This window comes from Homalodisca vitripennis, chromosome 1, assembly GCF_021130785.1.
Source record: "Homalodisca vitripennis isolate AUS2020 chromosome 1, UT_GWSS_2.1, whole genome shotgun sequence".
NCBI lineage: Eukaryota > Metazoa > Arthropoda > Insecta > Hemiptera > Cicadellidae > Homalodisca > Homalodisca vitripennis.
The window spans coordinates 178996642-179021021 of NC_060207.1; the positions used below are offsets into that span (position 1 = coordinate 178996642).

At 32.0% G+C, this 24380-nt stretch overlaps 1 protein-coding gene across 1 annotated transcript in view; it reads left to right on the forward strand.

The window, feature by feature from the left end:
- The window catches only part of LOC124352792 (putative epidermal cell surface receptor), a 52996-nt gene extending 28829 nt beyond the window's left edge, over positions 1-24167 (forward strand). Inside the window, exons 7-15 of the mRNA XM_046802466.1 lie at positions 937-996; positions 2412-2535; positions 6003-6196; positions 13963-14126; positions 14730-14898; positions 16555-16774; positions 19700-19809; positions 20564-20794; positions 22006-24167. Coding sequence (XP_046658422.1) covers positions 937-996; positions 2412-2535; positions 6003-6196; positions 13963-14126; positions 14730-14898; positions 16555-16774; positions 19700-19809; positions 20564-20794; positions 22006-22013 — 1280 coding nt within the window. The 3' untranslated portion in view covers positions 22014-24167. The remainder of the gene's footprint in view (positions 1-936; positions 997-2411; positions 2536-6002; positions 6197-13962; positions 14127-14729; positions 14899-16554; positions 16775-19699; positions 19810-20563; positions 20795-22005) is intronic.
- Positions 24168-24380: the final 213 nt, after the last annotated feature.

A 24380-nucleotide genomic window follows, 5' to 3' on the forward strand; every position in this document is an offset into this window, starting at 1 on the left:
TATATATATATATCATTTTTTGGTACTTTAGTTAATTTAGGTTGGAAAAGTATTTTTTACAAATTTGCAAAATATGACTGTAGGTAATTTAGCCATACAATTTTGGGTATCTGGAGAGGAAAGTTAGAAATTATTGGAAATTTTCATAATAATGTTAATTTTGTGTAGAGAGAGAGAGAATTTGTTGTTTGTATATAAATATAGAATAATTCTTAGAATATTAAATATTGTGCAGATAAAATACGTAATGGAAAATGGAGTTCAAGGATGGCTAACTAATGCTTGGCCATTTATAGATACAGTCAAGCATAGCCAACACGATGAAATACATAATACTACAAAATAATCAATTTAGTTATTGAGTGAAACAGATTTTAGGCATGTACATCCATCATATTAATTTTTGTACATTATCTATCTATTATTACAAATTATTCTCCATGTGTTAATGTAATCTTTGTATTAAGAATTATTTAATCACAAACATTTGGTTTTAGAGAGTTATAAATTAAATTAATGTTGTACAGTTGTATGATCATGTTATCACTGTTTCTATGATAATTTTGATCGGCTATGTTATAATTATATTTTATGGGTTAAAATAGCAGTGTTTATGTAAAATGGTTAGTACAGCCAGGTTAGCCAGTTTGTTATGTTATGGAATCTTTTAATAGGTATTCAAATAAAAACACTTCCAATTCAGTAATTTGATGTCATTACCAAAACTCTCCATCAACGTTTGACACGTCTGTACAACAGACCCAGGTTATGTAAGCATCTGTATAAGTCGACACAGATCTAGTGTTAAACAACACATTTTGAAATCTACATTATCTTGTTTTCTTCCAAGACTGGTGTAAATCTATTTTACATTGTAAATGTTTTATCTCTATGTATTTTTTATTTTTTCTAATAAGAATAACAATTTCTTTTCAGGCTTTAACAACAATTTACCGATAAATGGATTCCCACCACATCCAGGAAACCAGGATCCAAGTAAGATATTAAGAACTTTTAACATAGAATCAATGTATTTTGATTTTAATTGTAATTTTAAACAAGTGGCTAAACAGTTGACACTTTTAAGACCTGGCTGTATCATCAGCTAGCTTGAGTTTTATCCCTAACATCGTCAAATCATAATCATATTTATTCCTTATTTTTGGTTGCAATTTTGCAAGCAGTCTTATTTTAGAGGTACAGACTATATGTATCCAAATGCCTTAACCATTTTTACTTTATTGCTAGTTACTTAAGGACTAAATTCCAAATTTTTTTGTGTAATTCCCAGTGATTAGTATGCTCTATAGGAATTTGTAACTGTACGCCCTACTTTTAAAATAAGATACCTAACAACAATCTGTACGGAAAAATAGGGGAGAACATTTCTTCTGTTATTTAAGATTGCTCATATAGAAGAAAACTATTGTTCTGCAATTATGAAATGTTACATCCTAAAGCATTAATTATTGATAAATAGCATTCTGTAACAACATGTGTTTAAATTCAAGTACTGCTATTCAAATGAAAACAAGATTTAAAAGCATAGTTTTTTTTTTCCATACAGCATAAAACAAATTTTATTGTTAAAAGCTTAACAAACACAATATGAAAAGACTATGTATGTATGAGATAAAAATAGGATGCTTAATGTATTTTCCAAAATTAAACATAAATTCACAAATATAACATAAAGATAAGTTGTTTATATTTGATTTTAAGTTCTGACTTAGAAGATCGACCTGAGTAAAAGCGATTGATTGTTTTATAAATACTGCTTCAAATAGTATATATTACTATTCTGTGTGTAGTGGAAATATTAAATAACAGCTTATGCTTCTTTTGGTGGAATATATATCCTGTCAGAAGTAACAGAGTCCATGGGGATTCTTTTAATGTCCAATTGTTTGAAAACACCAACAGGTGTTTTAAAAAAGATAATAACATTGCTATTTACAACGTATACTTAAATCAGCTCATTTGAATAAAGAATATTCATATTTTTGCAAAAGCCAGTGGAAGTTCATTGGTGATTTCTGTCCAAAACTAAATGAAGTCATGCTTTTGACCAAGCTATCCATTTATGAAGTATTCACTATTTCTACTATTGGCACAGGCTCTTGTTTGATTGGACACCAGAAGAGATGAGATCTTATATTATTTTGAGCCTTAATTCCTAGGACTTTTAAGGATGTAGTCACCTACTTGACTGAATCCAGTTGTAAGACTCTAAAATAAAAAAAAGAACCAGACCTAGAGCCTTTTTGCCTTTTCTTATAGGCTTTTCATAAGAATCTATAAAATAGATAAACATTCCTTTTATAGATTCTTTGATTTGTTAGCTATATAATCGTGTATAAATAAGATAGACTGGGCAAACTAATGTATATAAATGGAATTATGTTCAACAGACGAAATTAAGGTGCACACTCTGGAGGCGATTGACGACTCTACGGTCCGCCTGATCTTCTCTGTGCCCGGAGTGTTGGTGGGTCTACATGGCCGAGTGGAGCTCAGATACACATCAGACAGGCAGTGAGTTCTTGGTGCCAGTTCCAATCATCCGTAAAATCTAACCAGAGCTGTAGTCTCAACTGTTATTTTGATTCAAATCTATTGTTGAAAGCGGCTTAGAACCTTTTTCAATTATAAATGTTTTTATAGCATTGCTATAATGACAGTTAAAAAGTTATAAAAAATTAATTTAACAAGTGAGAGGTCGCACAACCTTCCTGGATGCGAGAGGTCGCATGAAGGCAATTTACTCATGGTTACTTTTTATTATTTTTTATTTTCCTTCAATAGGAAATTTACATTTACAAATTTTGAGCCCCCCTCCTCCAAAGTTCCATTTTGGGGAAATGAGTAACAGTGACTAAAAACTTTCTGTTTCCTAAAAAGGTGTCCCGAGTACCTTTCCTTTACTTTTATCCATAAAAAACTAAACAGAATTTAATTCATACTATATATATATATATATATATATATATATATATATATATATATATATATATATATATATATATATATGAGGGGGTACCCAAAAAAAACCGGAATTGTATTGCTGGCAGCCGGCAGCGTGTAGTACACATTCCTGCCGCTAGGCGTGTGTCGCGCAACCCATTGTGAGCTCAGTGACCCCAGTTCCGTTGTCCTAGTGCATTCTGTTCGTTCGTAGTGACTGTTTTCGCTAACCCTGTTTTGTTCTTGTTTTGTTTTTTGTCATGGCAAGTTTAAGTGAACAACGTGCAGCTGTGAAATTTTGTTTTTTACTTGGTAAAAATGCTGCAGAAACTATTTTAATGTTGAATACAGCTTACAAAGATGATGCTATGGGGAAAACTCAGGTCTACGAGTGGTTCGCTCGATTTAAAAATGGCGACATGTCGATTGAAGACAAACCTCGTTCTGGACGTCCATCAACCTCTCGAACGGACGAAAATGTTGAGAAAATTCGTGAACTTGTGCTCACCGACCGTCGACAGACAATTGAGGAACTATCAGAGAGTAGTGGGTTAACTTGGAGCTCGGTTTAGCGAATTTTAACAGGAGATTTAGGACTGAAAAGGGTTGCTGCCAAATTTGTTCCTCGACTTCTGACTGACCATCAAAAGGCACATCGAGTTGAAACTTGCCGCCTTCTGAAAGAACATCTCGAAAATGATCCCGATTTTCTGGAAAAGGTAATTACTGGTGATGAGTCATGGTGCTATGGTTATGACCCAGAAACGAAGCAACAGTCAAGCCAATGGAAGTCGCCATCTTCACCTCGTCCAAAAAAATGTCGGCAAGTCAAATCAAACATCAAAACCATGTTGATTTGCTTTTTTGATGCTAAAGGCATTGTTCATTCTGAGTTTGTTCCTCCAGGTCAGACTGTCAACCAAACATTTTATTTGGAGATTTTAAGAAGATTGCGCAACAGTGTTCGCCAAAAAAGACCCGATTTGTGGCAGACTGGAGACTGGTTCTTCCACCACGACAACGCACCGGCACACACAGCCATCTCAGTTAGGCAGTTTTTAGCCAAAAACGGCATGGTTCCGCTGCCCCACGCACCTTACTCGCCTGACCTCGCTCCATGCGACTTTTTTTTATTTCCACACATGAAAAGAGGCTTGAAAGGTCAACGATTTGACAGCGTTGAAGAGGTTAAGAAAAAAACGAAGCTCGAGCTTGCAGCCATTTCTAAAGATGACTACAAAAAATGTTTTGATCAATGGAAATACCGTTGGGACAAGTGTATTAGTTGTAATGGAGATTATTTTGAAGGAGATAAGGTCGTATTGTAAAAAATTTGATAATATATAATTTTTATAAAATAATTCCGGTTTTTTTTTTGGGTACCCCCTCGTATATATATATATATATATATTCAGTTGCAACAATAATAGTTGGAAATGTAAATTTATAATTCTATAACTACTCAACTATCAACACTCATAAAACAACAAGCTGAAACAAGACAAGTCCTTCCAAACTTGTATACAGTGTGATGAATGTGGCACCCAAGTAGTTTGAATATCCACAACACTGCAGTACCAATCGGGCAGCAATTTCATGTTTGTTTCTGACGTAATAGGGCATCAAATAACAAAATATATAACATAATATACCGGCTGTTGCCACAAAAGCAAAACAGATGATAAGTTTAAATGAGAAAACTCGAACGTAGCAATGTGCACGAAACTAGTATTGCAAGATGTATCTCGAGCATGGTAAACATCAACATGCAACTAAAATTGGGTACAGAATATTTTAATTGCAAAATTTCCATGCCTGAAAGTAAAGGTATCAAATAGGTCAAGATAGATGATCTTTGTGCATTGCTAGCGATTAACTAGTGGTCAAGTTATTAGAAAAGTTAAATAGTTAAACAGGAGATAGAAATCACTGAGTTACTATGGAATATGTTATTTATTATTACCAGAGATGCACCTTACTGCCTTCTTTTTATATTACCACTAGCGGGCCCGGCGCGCTTTGCTGCGTATTTCAATAATTTTTTGCAAAAAGTTGCCCGCGGCTTCGCACGCAATTTCCCGTTGAAAACAGTACACTATATTCACTTATTCTTTTTCTATCACATTCTAAACATTGCTGAGATAATTGATAGTCGTTCCATCGTGAGCCTCTTGGGCGTATTATGAAGGTATGTACCATATTCCTGCCTCTATCTAGCTGTTACCCACGGCTTCGCACGCAAATCTTAAGAACCGAAGTCCTTATATTACTTAGTAATTTTTTTTTTTTACTATAATAAATTTTAGATTAAATTAGTTATATCTCCGATGCCACGATTGAGCTTGCTTTGTTGTCTCGATCGAGAGAATATGTACACACGGAGTTTTGAGAACCATACTTCTGTCAAAAAAAACAACTAAGGTTGATTTTATAACATTCTTTATATTTGTAGCCAACGTAAGATAGTAATTATGATATCTGCATTACTCTTCTGATCAAGCATGAGCATGGTTTATATTAAATAAATATTGCAGTTAAAGGTGAATTTTTACGTCAAATTTGAATTGTATTATCTGGATAGTAAAGTCTATGTTTAACAGTGATTGCAAAAACAGTTTAAACAAAATTTGTCGTTTCTCTTAAGCTTACTCTATGCTTTAAAACTATAAGTGTAATATATGTTTACAAAGAACAGCTGATTAAAAATTTGAAAAGACGTTAACATATGTTTGCTGCAATGCATTTCTTATGGGTATTTCTGTAACCAGTGGGGCGGAATCCTGAATCGGGAAAGGGATGGGCATAGCTTATAAACCTTCTCCGTGGAAAAATACATATACGTACAAATTTTCATCATGATCGGTCCAATAGTTCACGATTCCATAAAGGACAAACATACAAACATTCATTTTTATATATATAGATTAGTAATATAGGCATTACCATAGTTTCTAATAACATTTTGTAATGTTTTATTTTCAATTTGGATTTGAACTCTTTGGAGAGATTTTGTTTTTATAGTTTTCTATTTGTGACAGGAACAGCGACCCAGCCACTTGGGAACAGCAAGTACTGGCTCCCCCTGATGATCTCATTGCCACTCCAGAACTTGAGTTTGAGCTAGGAAGCCTCCAACCAGACACCACGTACAAGATTAAGATCTCCATCGTGATGCGAGACCTGCAGAACTCTCCAGTCAGCAGTATCCTGACTGTCAAGACTTTACCAAGACGTGAGTTCTTAAAAGATTGTTCTGTATATTCCTGTTATTCCTTACTAATTGGTCTTCAGACCTTATATTGGATAATTACATTTGCGTATCAACCAAAATAAGCACTATTATATGAGGTGTGGCTAGAAAATAACAGGATTAATATTAGCGGAGCCATAGAACAAACGCAATAAGGCCGAATCTTACAGCCAGTCATGTGACTCCTCCTGCCACCACCCCACGACTTTTTTTCTGGGTTATTTATTCCGCCTGTAGCGCCAGTCCTCAGTGCTTGGTACCGTGCGGACGTGTCTCAGCCGGCTCCGCAGCGTAGAGGTTAGGTTAATTGTGCAATCTAAGTAATACTTGTAAAAGTAATAAAATATTGTGAATTAAGATAAACCAAGTATGCCGGGCTTGTGTAGCGTCTGTAAGAATGATTTGGGGGATGATACTGATTCTATAACCTGTTCTGGTGGATGCAAATGTGTGTTCCATTTACGATGTGCTGGCGTAACATCAGAGGCACTGAAAACTAGAGGATCAAAAAAGGAATGGGTATGTAGTAATTGTAAGACTAAAATCAAGTTGATGCTAGTGAGGGCTGTGGAAAATCTCAAGCTTTGACACAAGAGATGTTAGTAAAGATTTTACATGAATTCAAGAAAGACATTGTTGCTGAGCTCAAGAACTATGGCAAGCAGTTTGAAGAATTTAGGGGAGTCTTTGCAAATGTTCTCAGATACCATAGACAAGGCAAATGAAAATATGAAAAAGCTGACTGAAAACTATAAGGAGCTCAAGAGCGAGAATCAACAAATTAGGGCTAGTAATAAGGAGCTAAGAGAAGAAGTGGATAGTTTAAAGATGAGAATGAGACAAATTGAGCAATACTCGAGGAAATCAAATATTGAGATTCAGGGCGTTCCTGTAACCAGCAACGAGGACCCTGTCCTAATTGCCGTTGATGTGGGAGGACTGTGGGTGTGGAACTGAAAGCAGAAAGATGTGATGGTGCTCACCGAGTGCCTACATTCAAGCCTAGAGCCATACCACCACTCATCGTCAGCTTAGGGACCGGAGGCTTAAGAATACGTGCATTGCAGCCTACAAGAAAAACAAAAAGTTAAGTGCTAAAGACTTAAACCCAGCGTTCCCGAACAACATCGTCTACGTGAACGATCATCTGACCCCGGAAACCAAGAACCTACTCAGATGGCAAAGATGAAAGCAAAGGAAATTAACTATAAGTATGTCTGGTGCAATGACGGGCAAGATATTTATGAGAAGCGAGGATGGCCAAAGGTGTATCCGAATCGACTGCGAACAGGACTTGTGTAAAATAAAATAAGTCTATTCACCTACTTATGTTCCTAAGGTATTTGTATTTATTTCTACAGTATTATTTTTAATTAAAAAATATGTTTCTAATGAATTTTAAAATATTTAAGGCACATTTAATTAATCAGTAATAGTTAACAACAAATGAATTTGGATGATGAGGAAGAAGTCATTTGGCCAGTCTCTTATACTCTAGATAATGTTTTTCCAGACACTAGTATTGAAGGTTTTACTTTTGTTCATTTATTAAATGTTAGATCCATAAGAAATAAATTTAACTTTTTACAAACACAAATTAATAGTTTGTAATAAAAAATTTGACTTTATAATTTTCAGTGAGATATGGATTAAGTCAGAGGAAGTAGGACTCTATAATTTAGATGGATATAATTTGTATGCGACTTGTAATTACAATTATGCTTCGGGTGAGTGATGGTTTATGTTTCAGATATCATATGTAATAGCATTCATAGTGATATGAAAAATGCTGACTCTGTAATTTTGAATTTTAAGCGAATAATATCAATATACTTTGGTTTCTTATATCTAGACTTCATGATTACTCAATTAAAAACTTTTTAGAGGAATTAGAGGTTATATTGAGTGCCTTAGAAGGTAATTTATTGTATTTAGCCGATGGTAACATTGACATTTTAAAAGATAATTGTTATTCAAAAAACTACTTGACCTTAATGAGTAATTATGGTCTTTCATGTTTAGTTTAAACAGCCAACTAGGATGGGTAAAGATACAGAAACGTGCATAGATCATGTGTTTATTAGGTTTAGGTATTTGAACTCTTTTAAAATTGGAATTTGTAATTTAGGTATATCAGATCATTGTTTAGTAGCAGTCAATTTTAGTAATAACCGTCGTAAAAAGGACTTTGATCCCACGATGAAATCAAATTTTTTAAATATCAAAAACGGTTTAAAAGATATTTAGAAAGCTCACATTGGGATGAGGTAATTAACTCACAGGATGTTAATCTGTGTATGGATAAATTTTACAGTATTGTTAATAAAGCAATAGAGGTAGGTACAGAAAGTAAAGTTATATCACGCAGAGAGAGTAAAGCAAAAGCCAAAAGCCCTTGGATAAATAAATATATACTAGACAAAATTAAAAAACGAAATAGGTTATACAGGATAATGTCAAATAGGCCCTATGACATGCATTTCAAAAGCTACTTTAATAGATTTTCTCTTAATTTAAGAAGTTTAATAGACAATACAAACACGAGTATTACAACAATTTACTTACTAAATATAATGGAAATTCGGCTGAACAATGGAAAATAATCAATAATATCACTGGATGTAAAAAGAAAACTGACATTGAGAGGTTAACTTTAAATGACGGATCGATTATTGAAGAACCGCAAGCCATCTGTGACACGATAAACAAATACTTAATTGACGTTCACGAACAGCTGATTGTTGACAACACAGGTGGCGCGGCGGCAACTACAGCGACGGCAAGCGGCACTAGCCAACTAATAAAACACTGGGAACGTGCCAAGTGCACAGCAACGTTCATTCTCTTTTAACTCCTGTTGATCGCGAAGAATTAAAAACTATCATCAGTAATTTGAAAAATAAACGCTCTAGTGGTTTTGATAATGTAACTATCAATCTAGTAAAAAGTTGTAAGGATATTTTTGCTCTTCTGCTTGAACATATAATAAATTGTAGTTTCCATACAGGGGTGTTTCCAAATTGTCTGAAAAAAAGTATCATAGTTCCGATTCCTAAAAAATCTAACGCAATTAAACTGGATAATCTTAGACCAATAAGTTTGCTTTCTGTGTTTTCTAAAATATTTGAGAAGGCAATGAAGTCAAGGTTATTAAACTTTTTCAGCAGTTTTAATTTTTTCAGTAAAAATCAATATGGATTTTTGGAAGGTAAAAGTACGGAGCATGCGTTGTCCGCGTTTTTGGAGATTGTTTATACAAAAATAAACGAGAAAAAACAAAATGTACAGCTGTTTTTGTAGACTTTCGTAAGGCCTTCGATTTGGTTGATCATGCATGTTTACTGGCTAAAATGGAAAATATAGGAATTAGAGGAAATGCATTGAACTGGTTTTAGGCAATTTTTTGACCGAACGCGAACAAATTGTCAAGTGTAGGGGATGCTTAAGTAACCGGGAATTATATAAAAAAAGGTGTACCGCAAGGATCCGTTTTATCAGCTACTTTGTTTTTAATTTTTATTAATGATTCTTTTAGAAGTCCAATTCGAAGGAAGGGTAACCGCGTTCGCTGATGATTGTTGATTTTTTGTTTTGGAATATAGATAGCCAGAGATTATGTAACAGTGTAAACGAAACACTCTCCTTCTTGAATAGTTGGTGTTTAGAAAATAAAATGTGTGTCAATGTTTCAAAAACAAAAGTTTTAAATTTTAAAATGAATAGGCCCTTATTTGAAGAGATCCAATTTAAGTATCATTCATTAAATTGTCAAAGTGAGCCAAATTGTAATTGTCTAGCCATAGAAAATGTGGGATCCTTCAAATATTTGGGGGTTTATAATAGACAGGGAATTTATCTTGGAAGGATCACATTGAGGAGCTAACAAGAGGATTAAAAGGGAGCATTCGAAAATTTTATTTTTTTGAGGAATATATGTGACCAAAGGCTTTTAAAGATACTCTATTTCGCTCTCATAAACTCTAAATTACAATATGGCATTCATTGTTGGGGAGGAGGAACTTTCAAGAATTTAATAACAAAAGTAAGAACAGTGCAGAATCATTATATTAGGATTATATTACATAAAAATAAAAGAGAATCATCTTTTAATCTATTTCATCAACAAAATATATTACCTTTACAACATTTATATATCTTCAAGGTTCTTCAAATTTTCTTTATTCGTATGGCAATAATGAAACCGAGCTTATAATGCATAATCATAACACACGTAGTAAATCAGCCAATTTATTAAGAAAACCAAAAGTTTCAAAATCCTTAATGACAAGATCTTTTATTTTTTTAGGTGCAAAACTATTTAATGAAATACCAGCAGACATTAAATTGTGTAGATCAAAAATTAGGTTTAAAAATAAATTAAAGCAATGGCTTTTTAACTTTGAGGACACGTCAATACTGATACATATCTGAGATAGTCTGATTTGGTATATTTTGCTGAATGTGAATAAGTTTGAAATAATATTTTGAGTAAGATTATGCTATTTTTGTTATTTTTGTTTCTTTTACAGATACTTAGTACAATATTACAGTTCAATCATTATTGTTATTAGTATTTTCTTTTGTGGAAACTTTGTTAATTTCAATTTGATTATATCTTAGCTACGACATTTTGTTATGTTACTTATGATGTCACATATTTTTTTATTAGAAGTGAAGCTTTGCTTTTTGTCTAATCATGTTCTGACTATTGTTTTTTGTATGTTGTTTTATTGATTTAGGTAGTGTACATACTGTGTTGGTTAAGATTTGCACGAGCTCGTCGCACTATTTATTTTGTAAAGGTAGACTTTGTAAGTTATGTTTTTTATGTATTGCTAAACCATCGCAACTGGTTAAAGATGGTTTAGTATTTTCAAATGAGTAATTTATGATTAAATTGTAAATATTTATCGAAAATAAATCATTATCTCATTATCTCAGTTATAAGCAATTAACCTTGTCTCTGCTTCAGAAAAATGTTAAGTATCCAGAAAAAATGGCGTCTGAACATCAAATTTCCTTTTCAAACTTGGAAAATCTATAGGCAAAATATTTGTAATGTTACAAGTATAGGGTGATAACTGTTTGTCATAAACACAAGTGTTTGAGTGGTTTAAATGATATGAAGATGGCCATGTTTTTTCTATATCAAAGAAATCGTGTACATTGATTGGATACCAGAGGGGCAGAAAGTGAATCAGAATTACTACATTAGCATACTGGCTGTTCTATATGAGTGTGTACATTAAAAATGTAACAATTTGTGGAAAAACATGTCTTAGATCCTCCTCTCACAAAGTTTTGTCAGTGAAGATGTTTTTGGCCAAACACAACATCCCTGTCTTAGATCGTCCACCCTACTTACCTGAATTGGCGCCTGTGATACTTTTTGTTCCCTAAAGTCAAGTCAGCTTTGAAAGAAACAAGATTTGAGACTGTTCAAGCTTCAAGCAGTACTAGAAAAAGCGATGGAAGTCATGAACAGCGTTACGGAAAATGATCTGCATCATTGTTTCACATAGTGGAAAATTTGCATAGAGCAGTGTAGATATCAAGGAATGGGGATAGCACCAAATTGTAAGTATAATTTGTTTTCAGCCTCTGTCCTGTTATTTTCTAACCACACCTCATATATGGTAGAAAATTGTCAATACATGCAAGACTTATTATGATTAGAAATCTGTTGTATAAAATAATGCCATTTCATTACAGTTCCACAGAGTTTCCTAATAATTGTTATAATGCTCATAATACTTAGTTTTACAACTTAAAACTTTCTTAATTCGTAACCTTCTCGGTCTTCTTCTACATACAGACCAAATTCACACACAGTGTCACATTTCACATCTCTCATAATTTATTTACAATATTTAATGACCAAATATTGTTTAAACCTCATTTTTTGTTTTTTACAAAGTGTTGCTTTACTAAATCATAATTTTTGAGGACAGGAAGCCAAGTAAAATGTGATGTAAAATAAATACTGATTATTTTCTTATGATAAAAAGAGCAAAAGACCCTATGAAATGGAATATAATACGGAAAGCCTTTTTTAATGGTTTACATAACTTTGTCTGTGACATTTATTACTAAAAAGTGTGTGATGGAAAGCAACAAAAGGAGTTGCAAAACAAAGTATTATAAACCATTTTAAAAATTGAATCAACTATTTTTATATATATATAAAAATATACTGTATTAGAAGTTGAAAAAATGTCTGGTCACTCCATTATTCTCTACATAATCTAATGTCTATTGGGATTGTGCCAGAGTTTATGACTATACTCGTAAGTACAATTACATACAGTACTTATTTATTTGTTAAAAATGCCTAATGCATTGAATACTAAAGTAAAATTATGATAAAACTTGTGGTATTCTATTTAAACCTTTTACATCTCTGAACATTAAACATTCATAACAGATTATATAACCTTCTAATTTCAATCTTCTCCAGTGTAGATGGAGATTGTAAGTGGTTAGAATGTCTTTCTAGCATTAAGTAGGTTATATACAATGTTAATGACATCACCACATGGTACATGGGTACCATGGTACATAGTCCAGGGGTCTCTACACTTTTTTATTCAATGGCCAAAGTGAAAGATTTTAGAAGACAGGCGGGCCAAATACTTTCATGTGTATATTATTAAAAAAATATGGTTAGATAGGTATACCAAGAATTGAGAATTCTACAGTAACTTAGCCACCGTAATGGGTTTCTAAAGAAAACTGTCAAACATTGTCTCACTAGATACGTTTATTTATTTATTAAAATCAATATTTATAATTGTGTTTATAAAAATTGGTCGCATATTTTTTTATTGAGCCATCTCTTGTCATTTTCTTATTCTTATGTATGTGAGAGATTTGTACAGTTGCTTTTGGTCAATGATGTTAGTTCATCTTGGCTTGCTCTTTGATCACAAAAATATATTTTAGTTGTTCATCAGAAAGATTTCCTCTCTATTGGATTTCACAAAAGTAATTTTTAAGAAGTTGGTTCACAGATATGATGACCCAAAAACTGAAACATTCTACATGCAACGTGTTTTGTTCTCTTCAAGTTGTCACTTATAGATCTGCAACGAAAAATTAAAAACTTTGATGTGAAACAATTTGCTTATTGACTATTCATAAACTATAAATCAATGTAATTAATTAACTTAGGTTCCAAAAGTATTTGAAAAATTACGTGTAAAATGGAAGATTTACATTCTTGTGGCATGCCTTGTTGTTCTCTTTCAAGTTCTCATTTGCAGCAAGTTTATTCAGTTCAAGTTGAAGTTCTGAATGTGCATTTTTCAATTTCATTTTTGATATACAAGAGCTATTCAGAAAGTAAGGAACGTTTCCACTTGACACAGCCAGTTGCGTGCCAATCACGTATATATTGGTGTACTCGTGCTTAGCACTTTAGTCGACATCCAAAAATGCTTACAGATCACCATAAAGGACAACAAATAGGGGCAACTTTAATGTTTTTGGATCCTATCACAGTCATAGTGATGCACTACTGGATCAAATTGTAACAGGAGAAGCAAGGTGGAGATATTTAGTCATTTATCTTGGAACAAATCTACTTTGAAATTAGTACTGAAACATTACAGGAACAGATCATTAATATATGGTTCAACTGTGTAAAGAGTAGATAAGCAAAATATTAAAAACTCTTAAATCATAGATTATTCTAGGATATTTCTTGTATTATTTATGGCCAAACTAATGAAACCTTGAATATGTTCCAGAAACATCAACCACCTCATATCCACCTGAGATTGCTGTAGACCCAGAACTGAGGGTGGCTGAGCTTAATGCCACATGGGTGAAACTTGTTTGGAGAACTTTCTCTGAGTTTGAACTTCAGTTCATTGATGGAGTTCAACTTCGTTATAAGGAGCCACATGCTCAGGTCAGTGGTTAGATCAGCTGAAGTGTAATTTGTGAAGTGTTGGAGATGTCCCAGAAGGATTCACTTCTGGCTAGTTTATACCTTCCTGTGAAACGTGTACTATGTACAGCAAAAACTCATGTATTAGTTACATATGGGCAACCCCATGGTCCAGGAGCACCACATCACTAATTGCAAATGTTTGGAATATAAGGGTTGATTGATAGGTCTAGTTACTGCAAATGGCTGTTCAAGTAGATGGGGCTTCCTAAAGGTTTCTGCAAGCCTAAACATGAGAGAGTACTGTTCCCAGCCTGCTTTGGCTGGAAGAGGCTGGAAAAGACCTAGTTTTCTCTTTTTTCAAGGTTACATGACTGAGATATAGGTCCCACTATCCCTCCACATGGGATCTCGACAAAAGGTGGGTCTTAACATTAATTTTGCCCATCCTGATCATCCTGTCACTACAGAAACAACACACAGATCCTTTTATAACCAAATTTATTGAAACAATACATTACAAAATTTTATTCAAAACAGTAAACAATTATTTCCAATTTTTGTATTTTCTCATGTAATGTGAGATGATATCACAAGCCTGAATGCTTACGTGTGTTCACACAGGTGTTTTCTGCCACTCCACTGATTCACCGGGCTGTCACTAGTTACGTGATTGAAGACCTGAAACCCAACACGCTCTATCAGGTTGGGATCTACTTTATACCTTTCCCTGAGCAAACTACAGAACTTCGGGCACAGGAGAGCATTGATATTACCACTGCTGTCGAGAACGGTATGTTTACTTGTCAGTTTCACCACAAAACCTAAAGATGATTAAAACCACCATACTCACATTTTACTTTGATATTTTTAATGACATAATAATAATGTCTTGTGTTGCACTTTCATTAGTAACTGAATATGCAGAAAACAAAAAGGCTAATTTAATAGAGTGATAGCGAGGGCCCATTCTCTGGACCACTGCAAGCCTCTGTTCATTGAACTTAAATTACAAACTGTGATAAATCTCTACATCTTTGATTTAGTTACCTATTTACTCAAAAATTTTCAAACTCTCACTCTAAGAAGTGATATACACAGCTACTATACTAGAAATAGAACTAATATTGCCATAGATCATGTTAGATTAGCCAAATCTCAAAACAGCCACATTATAATTTCTCAAAAAATCTTCAACAAAGTAAAACATTTGGCAGATAAGTATCCCACAAAAATATTTCAAAACAAACTGTACCATTGGCTTTTGAACAATCCTTTCTATACCCTATCAGAGTTTTGTAACTACAAGGATATTAAATTTTAGTTTGTTAATAATGTATACAGGATCCACTGTACAGCTCGCTAAATCTGTTATACTACAACTGAAAACATATATTTGTAAACAACAATGAGATTTCAGTAAATTGTTCAATTTTAATCTAGAAACTGTCCTTTTTTTTATTTAGTACTGTAAATTTCATCTGTAGAATCTTATATTGTAACCTGTTATCCTAAGATTTCAAATTGTTGTGCTAGTATTGTAGTAATTCACGTGCAATCAGTTAAAATATTTTTTAATTTAATATCTGTTAAACGTTTATAAATTCTTTTGTTGTTCAATTATTTTAAAATCTCCTTTTGTTAAACTATTGTCTTTCATTATGATATTGATATTCAAAGAATAATTTTAAACTGTAATGATATTTTAAAAACTGAATAGTTTGGTTTTATTGCTTGTTTCTGACCATGTCATCTAGACAATATTACTGACTTTGTCAATGCATGTCATATGTAAAAAGGCAAATAAAGATTGATTGATTGATTGAATACTATACTACTTTTAATAAATGACTATACAGACAACTTTGTCAAAACATTGGCACTACACTTCAGTGCATGAGTGTATAAAATAAATAATGCATAATAGAAAAAAAGTAAATAAACATACATATCAGATGACGAACTAAATATTCCTTCCAGATGTATTGTAATTTATACTTTTTTGGCCAATTCAACTGATGTTAATCTATGTTGTACATGGTTTTTTCTTTAATGCCACCTGTTGGTGTGCTTGTTTAAGTGTTTTGAAATAGATCAGATTTGAATTTTGACATTGCCAAATAGGTTTTACAAAATAAGTGTTTTCAAAGGAATCTTAATGATTTAGACCGTGAGTGACGACAGTTTTCCTTGTCTTAGTGCTTTTTTCATATATGTGACTTGTCATTCTTCTTGTTAAGGTTTTTTTAGTTATAATATAACCTGCAGAAAATTTTTTTACATTGAATTTGGCAAATTACATTTTTGGATTCACAAGACAAATTGTCTTGCTTGTTTATGAAATTCAGTCTAGGTTTGTTATATGGATGTGATGTTTTTTTTGTTTGAAAATAGTATATAACAATATAGTTAGACAAGTATATAAAAACTTGGTGTGGTTGATTCACAGACCCGTACAGTTTTGAGTTAGTGGTGGATGTACATCATGTGAAGATGTCATCAGTAGAGTTGACCTGGTCCGGAGTCCCATATCCAGAGGACAAGTACATCAACATCTTCCGGGCAATCTACCAGAGTGAGGGAGAAAGGGAGGACTTCAGCAGCTTCAAGGTGGCCAAACGGGACGCTCCTCCCAACACCCTCATACAGGGGCTCAAACCCAACACTCGGTATGTTCATATTTAGTTTATTATACTATTAATATCCTGTTGCAATTGATGACGAGCCCAGTCCAAATCCCTTGGTCCCTTGGTAGTAAATGCATAGAAGGTGTTGGATCAACCTCGTCCTGCTTAATATTATGTATCAAAAATACATAATAGTAAGAGTAAAATAATACAGGATGTTTCGAGAATGTAAATGAAACCTTTAAGAAATGTCAAATTTGAAAGAAGTTTCATTTGACATTATTCACTCCTTCTTGTCTCCTTTTTAGTGTTGTGCATAAGCTATCTCCCTATCTACTGTGATGTGTTGTATAACAAACTGATACCATATTTATTTTTCTTGATTAACGAGATGCTGCTAATATCATTTTTACTTTTATTTTCTTTTTAACCCATTGGCTTATACATATTTTTACTATCAGCTCAACTGGAGTTATCCTATTAAAAATGCTAAAAACGTAAGAGTTTTGTTATATGTTTATAAAAAATTTATTTTTCAAGTTATTTGGTTATATTTTATATCTTTTTGGATTAACATGAAACGGGCTTTAATAATAAATAGATAGTGATATATTTGGTCATAATTTAAAAATAATAATGCTGTACAAACTAAACAAGTTTTGGAATTTTTTAAATTATTTTTACTCAAAATAATATAAAATAAAATACCCCATTGTTGCTTTTATTTTATTTGAAATGTATTTCTCTACCTAGCAATACTAGAATATGTGTATATATATGCATAGTTTGTCAGAATAAATGTTTTTTGTAAATACTGAAAATTCCAAGAATATTGATTTTTTTTTCTCTTGTAGTACACTAATATTCTTGTAGTAACTTATTATTCATTTAAATTTCAATTAACTGTAGTATTGCAGTTTTCTTATGTGTTACAACAATATTAGTCTAATTTATACTAACATTTGGTTGAAAAAGGAGTTTAAAAAAAATTAGTTAGATGGCGCTGTACTTGTCACGGAACGGTTCCGTGATATAAATTTTGAGCCCAGACTAGCTGTCACGGAACCGTTCCGTGATACAAGGTCAATGGGTTAATGACCGAATTGTGGCGTTATTCACATCTACCACGTATATCTAAAATTTACTTTGACTTACTGTCTAATCATTACACTTGTATTATGGGATTTTAAAGGTGTGATAGGAGTAGGACTTTTAGATATAATAAAAAGTGACGTTGTCCATTGCATTGCCAAGTGCTTAAAGACAAAAAAGATTTCTTGATTTCTTAATCTTATATGTCTGATGTCCTCTCCGGAATTATATTACTCTAATATTGGGTTCCATATATAATGAATTAAATGTTCTATTAAAAGAAAGTTCTTACCAAATAGTTAAGGGTATGGGTTGACTATCGTAATATAGTTTTAAGCATGAGACTGGCGTCACAATGCACCACAGACTGATCAGGGTTCTGTCAAAATCTGAAGGGTTGGTTGTTGCAGTGACTATTGTCAGTTGAAGAGGCCATACAAAATTGCTTAACATGACAAATTGTCTAAATGGTATATAATATATAAATAAATCATTTATATATAAATCATTTAGAATTCTAAATTCCTTAAAAATGTGTTTCACAAAATCTGTTCTTTTTAGTTTTGACATGATTCTAAGTGTCCTCTTCTATTGCAACAGTATATTATCTAGATTGTATTTGGTTTTAGTACCATATATATATATATATATATATATATATATATATATATATATATAGTATACATATATATATATATATATATGGTATATATATATATATATATATATATATATATATATGTGTGTGTGTGTGTGTGTTATAAACGTATTCTGTAGAGTATATGTGAATGAGTTAAGGCATGATATATTACTTAATGTCTCTAAATTATACATTTCTGATATTTGGCACAGTTTATCTAATTTGATACTAAAGTTATTATTAAGTACATTCTTATCAGACATTGTTATTATTTTCTCAAGACAAATTGAGGAGCGGGTTAATACAGTCTATAAATACCCTTGTGTGTGCCTTTTACATTCAAGTTCAAACTGGCTTCTAAAAAATACAGTTGTTAGGACCAGTAAGGTTTGAGTAAGCAGAGCAAGAAAACCGCAGAACCAGAGTGCAGCCAAGTACAATGTTTTATTTGGAATTTCTTTATTTTTGTTTTTTATATGGTGTGGAATACTCCCTGACTGAAAGTTCAGTCCAGTTACCTTAATTGGGTCCAGATAACTACATAGACTTTAATTTTTTAAAGTATTTGTAAAGTTGAAGTAACTAACCTTAATTAAACATGTTTCATTTTATTTTTTTAGTATTCTACAAAGTAGTTTCTTTTAAAATGTTTGTATGTTAAATTTTGAACCATCTTACTTAAGGTTTACTTAAAAATTATACAAATATTTGTGTTACAAGCTATCTCCTCACTATAAAGCACCTATCATCGTCATCAGTTAATTATTTACAAAATATATTAACGATCATAAAGAGATAAGCTGATATTATATTATGTTGGTCAGTGGATTGAGAATAACTCTCTGAGCATTATACAAACAAAAATACTGTCATAAGATTAACATTAGAACTTAGGAAGCTCGTGAGGCAGGACCCTATAGTTGGGTGTATTTCAAATTCACAAAAGGGGCATCTAGAGAGTAATAACTTTTGATTGATATCAAATATGTAATTTAAAATAATTGTTTTAGATACCTAAAATTGCTGTACAAAAATCAAGAAATTCTTGTAATAATATAGATTGTATTAACAAAAATGTCTTTTATTTTTACTTCTTCTTACACGAGGCAAAACTTAAATAGGTATTAATCTTTCTTCTAGTGTTAAAACCTGTGGGAAAAGACTATCTTCAGTTTGCACAACTACTACACTCCCATTCCTGATTTGAACTAGTACTGATGATGAAATTTGTGTAGGTATCATCTGTGGCTAGAAGCGTACCTAACTAATGGCAGGATCAAGAAGAGTAATGTAAAAGATTTCACCACAAAGCCAGGTGTCGTGCCAGCCAGCGATAGTTTACAAGGTGTGTGATGAATAGTTTTTTATTTAAAATATATTGTGATACTAATACATGTGTAGCTTTCTATTTTCAAATATTACTTTGCAGGTTTTGTTGAATGATATTATCAGGTTTGTCCTGTTCACTTTAGCAAACCTTCAGTACCTTCAAAAATGTTGAGACAATAATCCAAAGCCACTTAAAAAACTCATTGCTTCAAAAAAGGGGTGTAACTAGGTAAAATCATGCGATGAAATAAATGTATTAAATAAAAAATTGTATTTTAAAATTAAATAAGTATGTAAGTAACATCCCTTGAATATTTTGTTATCAAAGACTTTATAAAACATGTACAACTCCCACACTTGGAAAAAGAAAGGTGGTGGTTCATGTATTCTCTATTTCATCTCCTTTATGTACTTCACACATTTGAAGCTTAGAACACTAGTAACAATGGACAGGTAATTAGCACTACTAATCGCTTTACCCAGGATTTCTCTAATTTTTTGCAGATTTCAGGGGAAATGGGCATTAGGTTTTCTTGCACATCTTATTGATAACCCTGGATTTTATCAAAAGAACTAAAGGATTAATATATGAAATAAATTCATTAGTAATTAAATTATATACAAATAAGATATTCTAAAAAAAGTCATTTGAATGACATTAAATTTGTGTTCTGAATGGATTTTTCATTGTGAATGGTTATATTTTTCAAATTTTTATCCTTTGACCCCTTCTTGTACTCATTTAGTGACAGATTTCTGATTTTTTAAAGGCAAGCTGGAGGCTACGCCGCTGGTAGAGAGCAGTGACTACTATGGAGCTCTAGTGGCTGTGTCCATACTAGCCACTCTGGCTGTCGGAGCCGTCATCATCCTGGGACTCATCTTGGCCAAGAAACATGGCCACAATAAGGCACCCATCACGGCTGCTAATCATCGCAAAGCACAGTCGGCCGCCTACGACAACCCATCCTATAAGGTGGAGATCCAGCAGGAGACCATGGGTGCGTTCAGTAGACTCCTCTAGTAGGTTATTATAAAAACCAAGGATAACACTTTGGACTTAATGAAAGTACTATTCTGCTAGTCCAACAACTTACCAGAACTGACTTATAAAATATCAAGCAGCAATCCCCGGTCTGTACAGTCAAGATACATAAAAAATAGAAGAAACTTATCTAAGGGCTAATTTACTGGAATAACTAGGGCAATAATACCACTGCTTTTGCTTACTTTTACTTAAACCATTAGCAAAGCTTTACTAAAATTCATTATAGTAAGGCAATATGGAGGACATTATAATAGTTAATCTCCTTTACGAAATAATAAGTGAAGGTATACAAACCTATTACTGAGAAACATTCATAATTATGTTATTTCCGTGCAGTAGTCCTTCTGAACAGAATTAACTTGTGGCGAGACTATGAGTGTCCTACTTTAATACTGAATTTATACATAATCAATGATGGGAGGTCATACTGTCTCGCATAACAAAATGGAAAAATGCTTCAATCCATATCACTTAGAAAGGTGTTGGAACCATTTTTAGACAGCAAAAGAAGAATTTTGCTGAATCCTACTGTGAGACTTGAACAACCTCACATATAGCTTGTGAACACCATATTTTTTATATAGGAACACTTTGCTATATTCTACATAGCGAACACAATATCTGTTTTTGAGCTTAGTTGGGTGTTTTACCATCTTCATGGTGTGGGGCCAAGTGATTTTCATTTGTTTGTGCATAGTAAGTAACTCAAAACCCAATATATAAGTATTAATTTGATTGGAAACTCAAGGTACCATCTGTTGACTGCAAATTCAGTGTATCCTGTGGGTATCCCAAAATGTTTCAGAGGTCTGATAAAGCTTTATTGTTATGGTGAATAAGTATAAATTCATGAGTACAGCTGTTTGCTCCCTGGTAGGTTAGTTTATAACACTTAATTGACAGTCAGGTAGTTAGGTAAGGTAAGTTTATCTTATTTTTAATAAAAAACAAGCGTCAATAAATAAATGTGGCCAGCATAGTTTATAAGTACCGATACAAGGAAAATATGTTTTCTATCTATTCCAGTATTTTATTTATAAAGCCTAGTAGAGATTTCGTATTCCTCAATCCTCATAATAAAGTGAAAAGTCAAACATTATTTACTTTATTAGTTCTATGTTAGTTTACCTTTTTATACGATTAATATTCCAGATGTTGTTTCAGATTTGTGAGAGTGGCAGGCCTGTCAGGCCCTGGGGCTGTCTCTGCCTAGTCGTCAACATTCCTCAAGACTTGTACATTCCTTGCCAAAGACTTTCAGCAACTTAGCAATAACTTTACTCAGTTTCTGGTTTGTAATTTAACAGAAGACACAATATAGATAAAACTTTGGTAGAAAATTATCATATAATATTACTGACAATACTAAACTGGCAATATACAACATATTGACTATCCATTTCAGTTTTATTTTTTAAGGAATAATCAAAAATTAGCCAGAACAATGAAGATAGTTTATCATCTTGGCTTTAAATTTATTATTTTTGATAGAGCGAAGTAAAATAATGAACTGCTTTATTTGAAAAGTGGTGAAATTAAGTATTTTGGTACATATTTAACATGTTTTAAACTATTCATATTGAATGATTTTGACTATATAAAAAACATTTTATATTTTTTATTATACACTATTTTTGAAACGCCACAAACTAATAAAGGCTTGGAATGGAAATTCAAACTTGGTGTTAGTTATCAAGTATAAAATTAGGCTTTAACTGACTTATGTCAGCGTGTATATTTTTTATAATATTGTGTTATTTTGTTTGTAAATATTTATAAATAATGTTAGCTTAACTTCTCCTTTCCTGTAAAATGTATAAACTAAGTGATGTAAATTTCTGACCAACAACATAGTAGCCTGATTATGTTCCATAACATTTAATGGTTGTAGAAATCTTCATTATATTAATCATTTTAGCAATGTAATAATTTATTGTTATTGGTCATATTAAAATAAAAGCTTACTAAAGTAGTAAATCAAATGTATAAATATTTTTATCGTTTTGGTAAAGTGTTAAGTTACATAAACATATATTGTGATATTATCATCAATTTCTGAATATCTTACTTAAATATGATTAAATTCTGTTTGGTACGAACTCCTTAGCCACATGTATGTATCATTCAAAATTAAAAACTGGCCATCTGAATGTTTTCTTAAAACGATGTCTAGTACAATAGGATTTATTGTTATAAATAAATTATACTGCATAAACCCAAATTTTTTTTTATTATGTGCATTACATTTAAGTCATAGTCCCCTAAACTACAGTTTTCAACTTGTAAGCAATATTGGGAATCCCTCTAATGAATACTTGTTTCACTGGCCTATTGGTATAACAAGGAATAAATAAACTGATATTTTTATTTTATCACAACATTCATCTGATAATATTATGACCTTGACGGTATGTTGATTAAAACCTTGGTATTATAAATGTTATACACTATCTAATAAGATTATTATCATTTAATATTTTATAGTAGTTGCATCATATTTTCCATGTAATTCTGTTTCTAGAATTTTTTAGATATAAATGGGTTGAAAGTAATGTAAATTTAGTCGTTATTAAATAATATATTGCTCTATTGTGAAAAAATCTGAGTTTGTAGTAAAATCGTGGTTTAAAATTTTATATAAAAATGACTTTTAAAACTATTTTGAAAGACTTAAGTGATGAGTATTAAACTTAAGTGATGAGTTTCTTCAAAATCAGAATATTGTAGTTTAAAAAAATGAAACTAATACTTATTACAGAGTTTCTAACACATAATTTGCTGAAAATTATGACAATTTAACTAAAATCCGTAGAATAGAATAACTTTGATTTACTTGAACTTTGAGGTTTTGAGTTAAATTATTAAATTTGTGCTGTAAAAATGAGAAAACTATAATTAAAAATAACGCTTTCATATGAATTTTGTTCAAAATCGGTTCATTTGTTTGACATCTGGTGATGCTTATGAAAACCAACATAAAAACTGGTATTTCAATTGAAACCCAAATTTCAATTTGTTATATCACTATAAGATTTTCTTCTTTAGTATACAAAGGAGTAAATAATAATTGATATAGGATCTTGCGTAAAATCACATTGAAAGGGTGTGTTCATTTCCTCAGGAGTTCTTAAAAGTAGAGAATCAAGTATTGATAATACAACCAGGTTGTTCAAAAACAGGTTACTAGTTATTGTATAGGCTTGTTGTGTAAATAATACTAGGTAGCATATAATTTTATACATCACAAATGTTTAGAAATTATATACTATAATATACAAAATATTGTAAAAAAATAGTTTTAATAAACCAATGTTTGGCCTTTACGACTTTTGCTTTATCCCTTGACAATAAATAAGAAATAATATTTGTAGAGTTAATAAACTTATTTTGGTACTCCTAGTTTAATTTTAGAACTATCTCATGTCTAATGGGATGAAACTTTTTAATGTCTTCCCTCCTGAAGTAACAAAAATACAATATTTTGGAAGACAAAGCACTCTTACTAGAACAAGGCTACTATAGTCTTGCTGAGTTTTTGT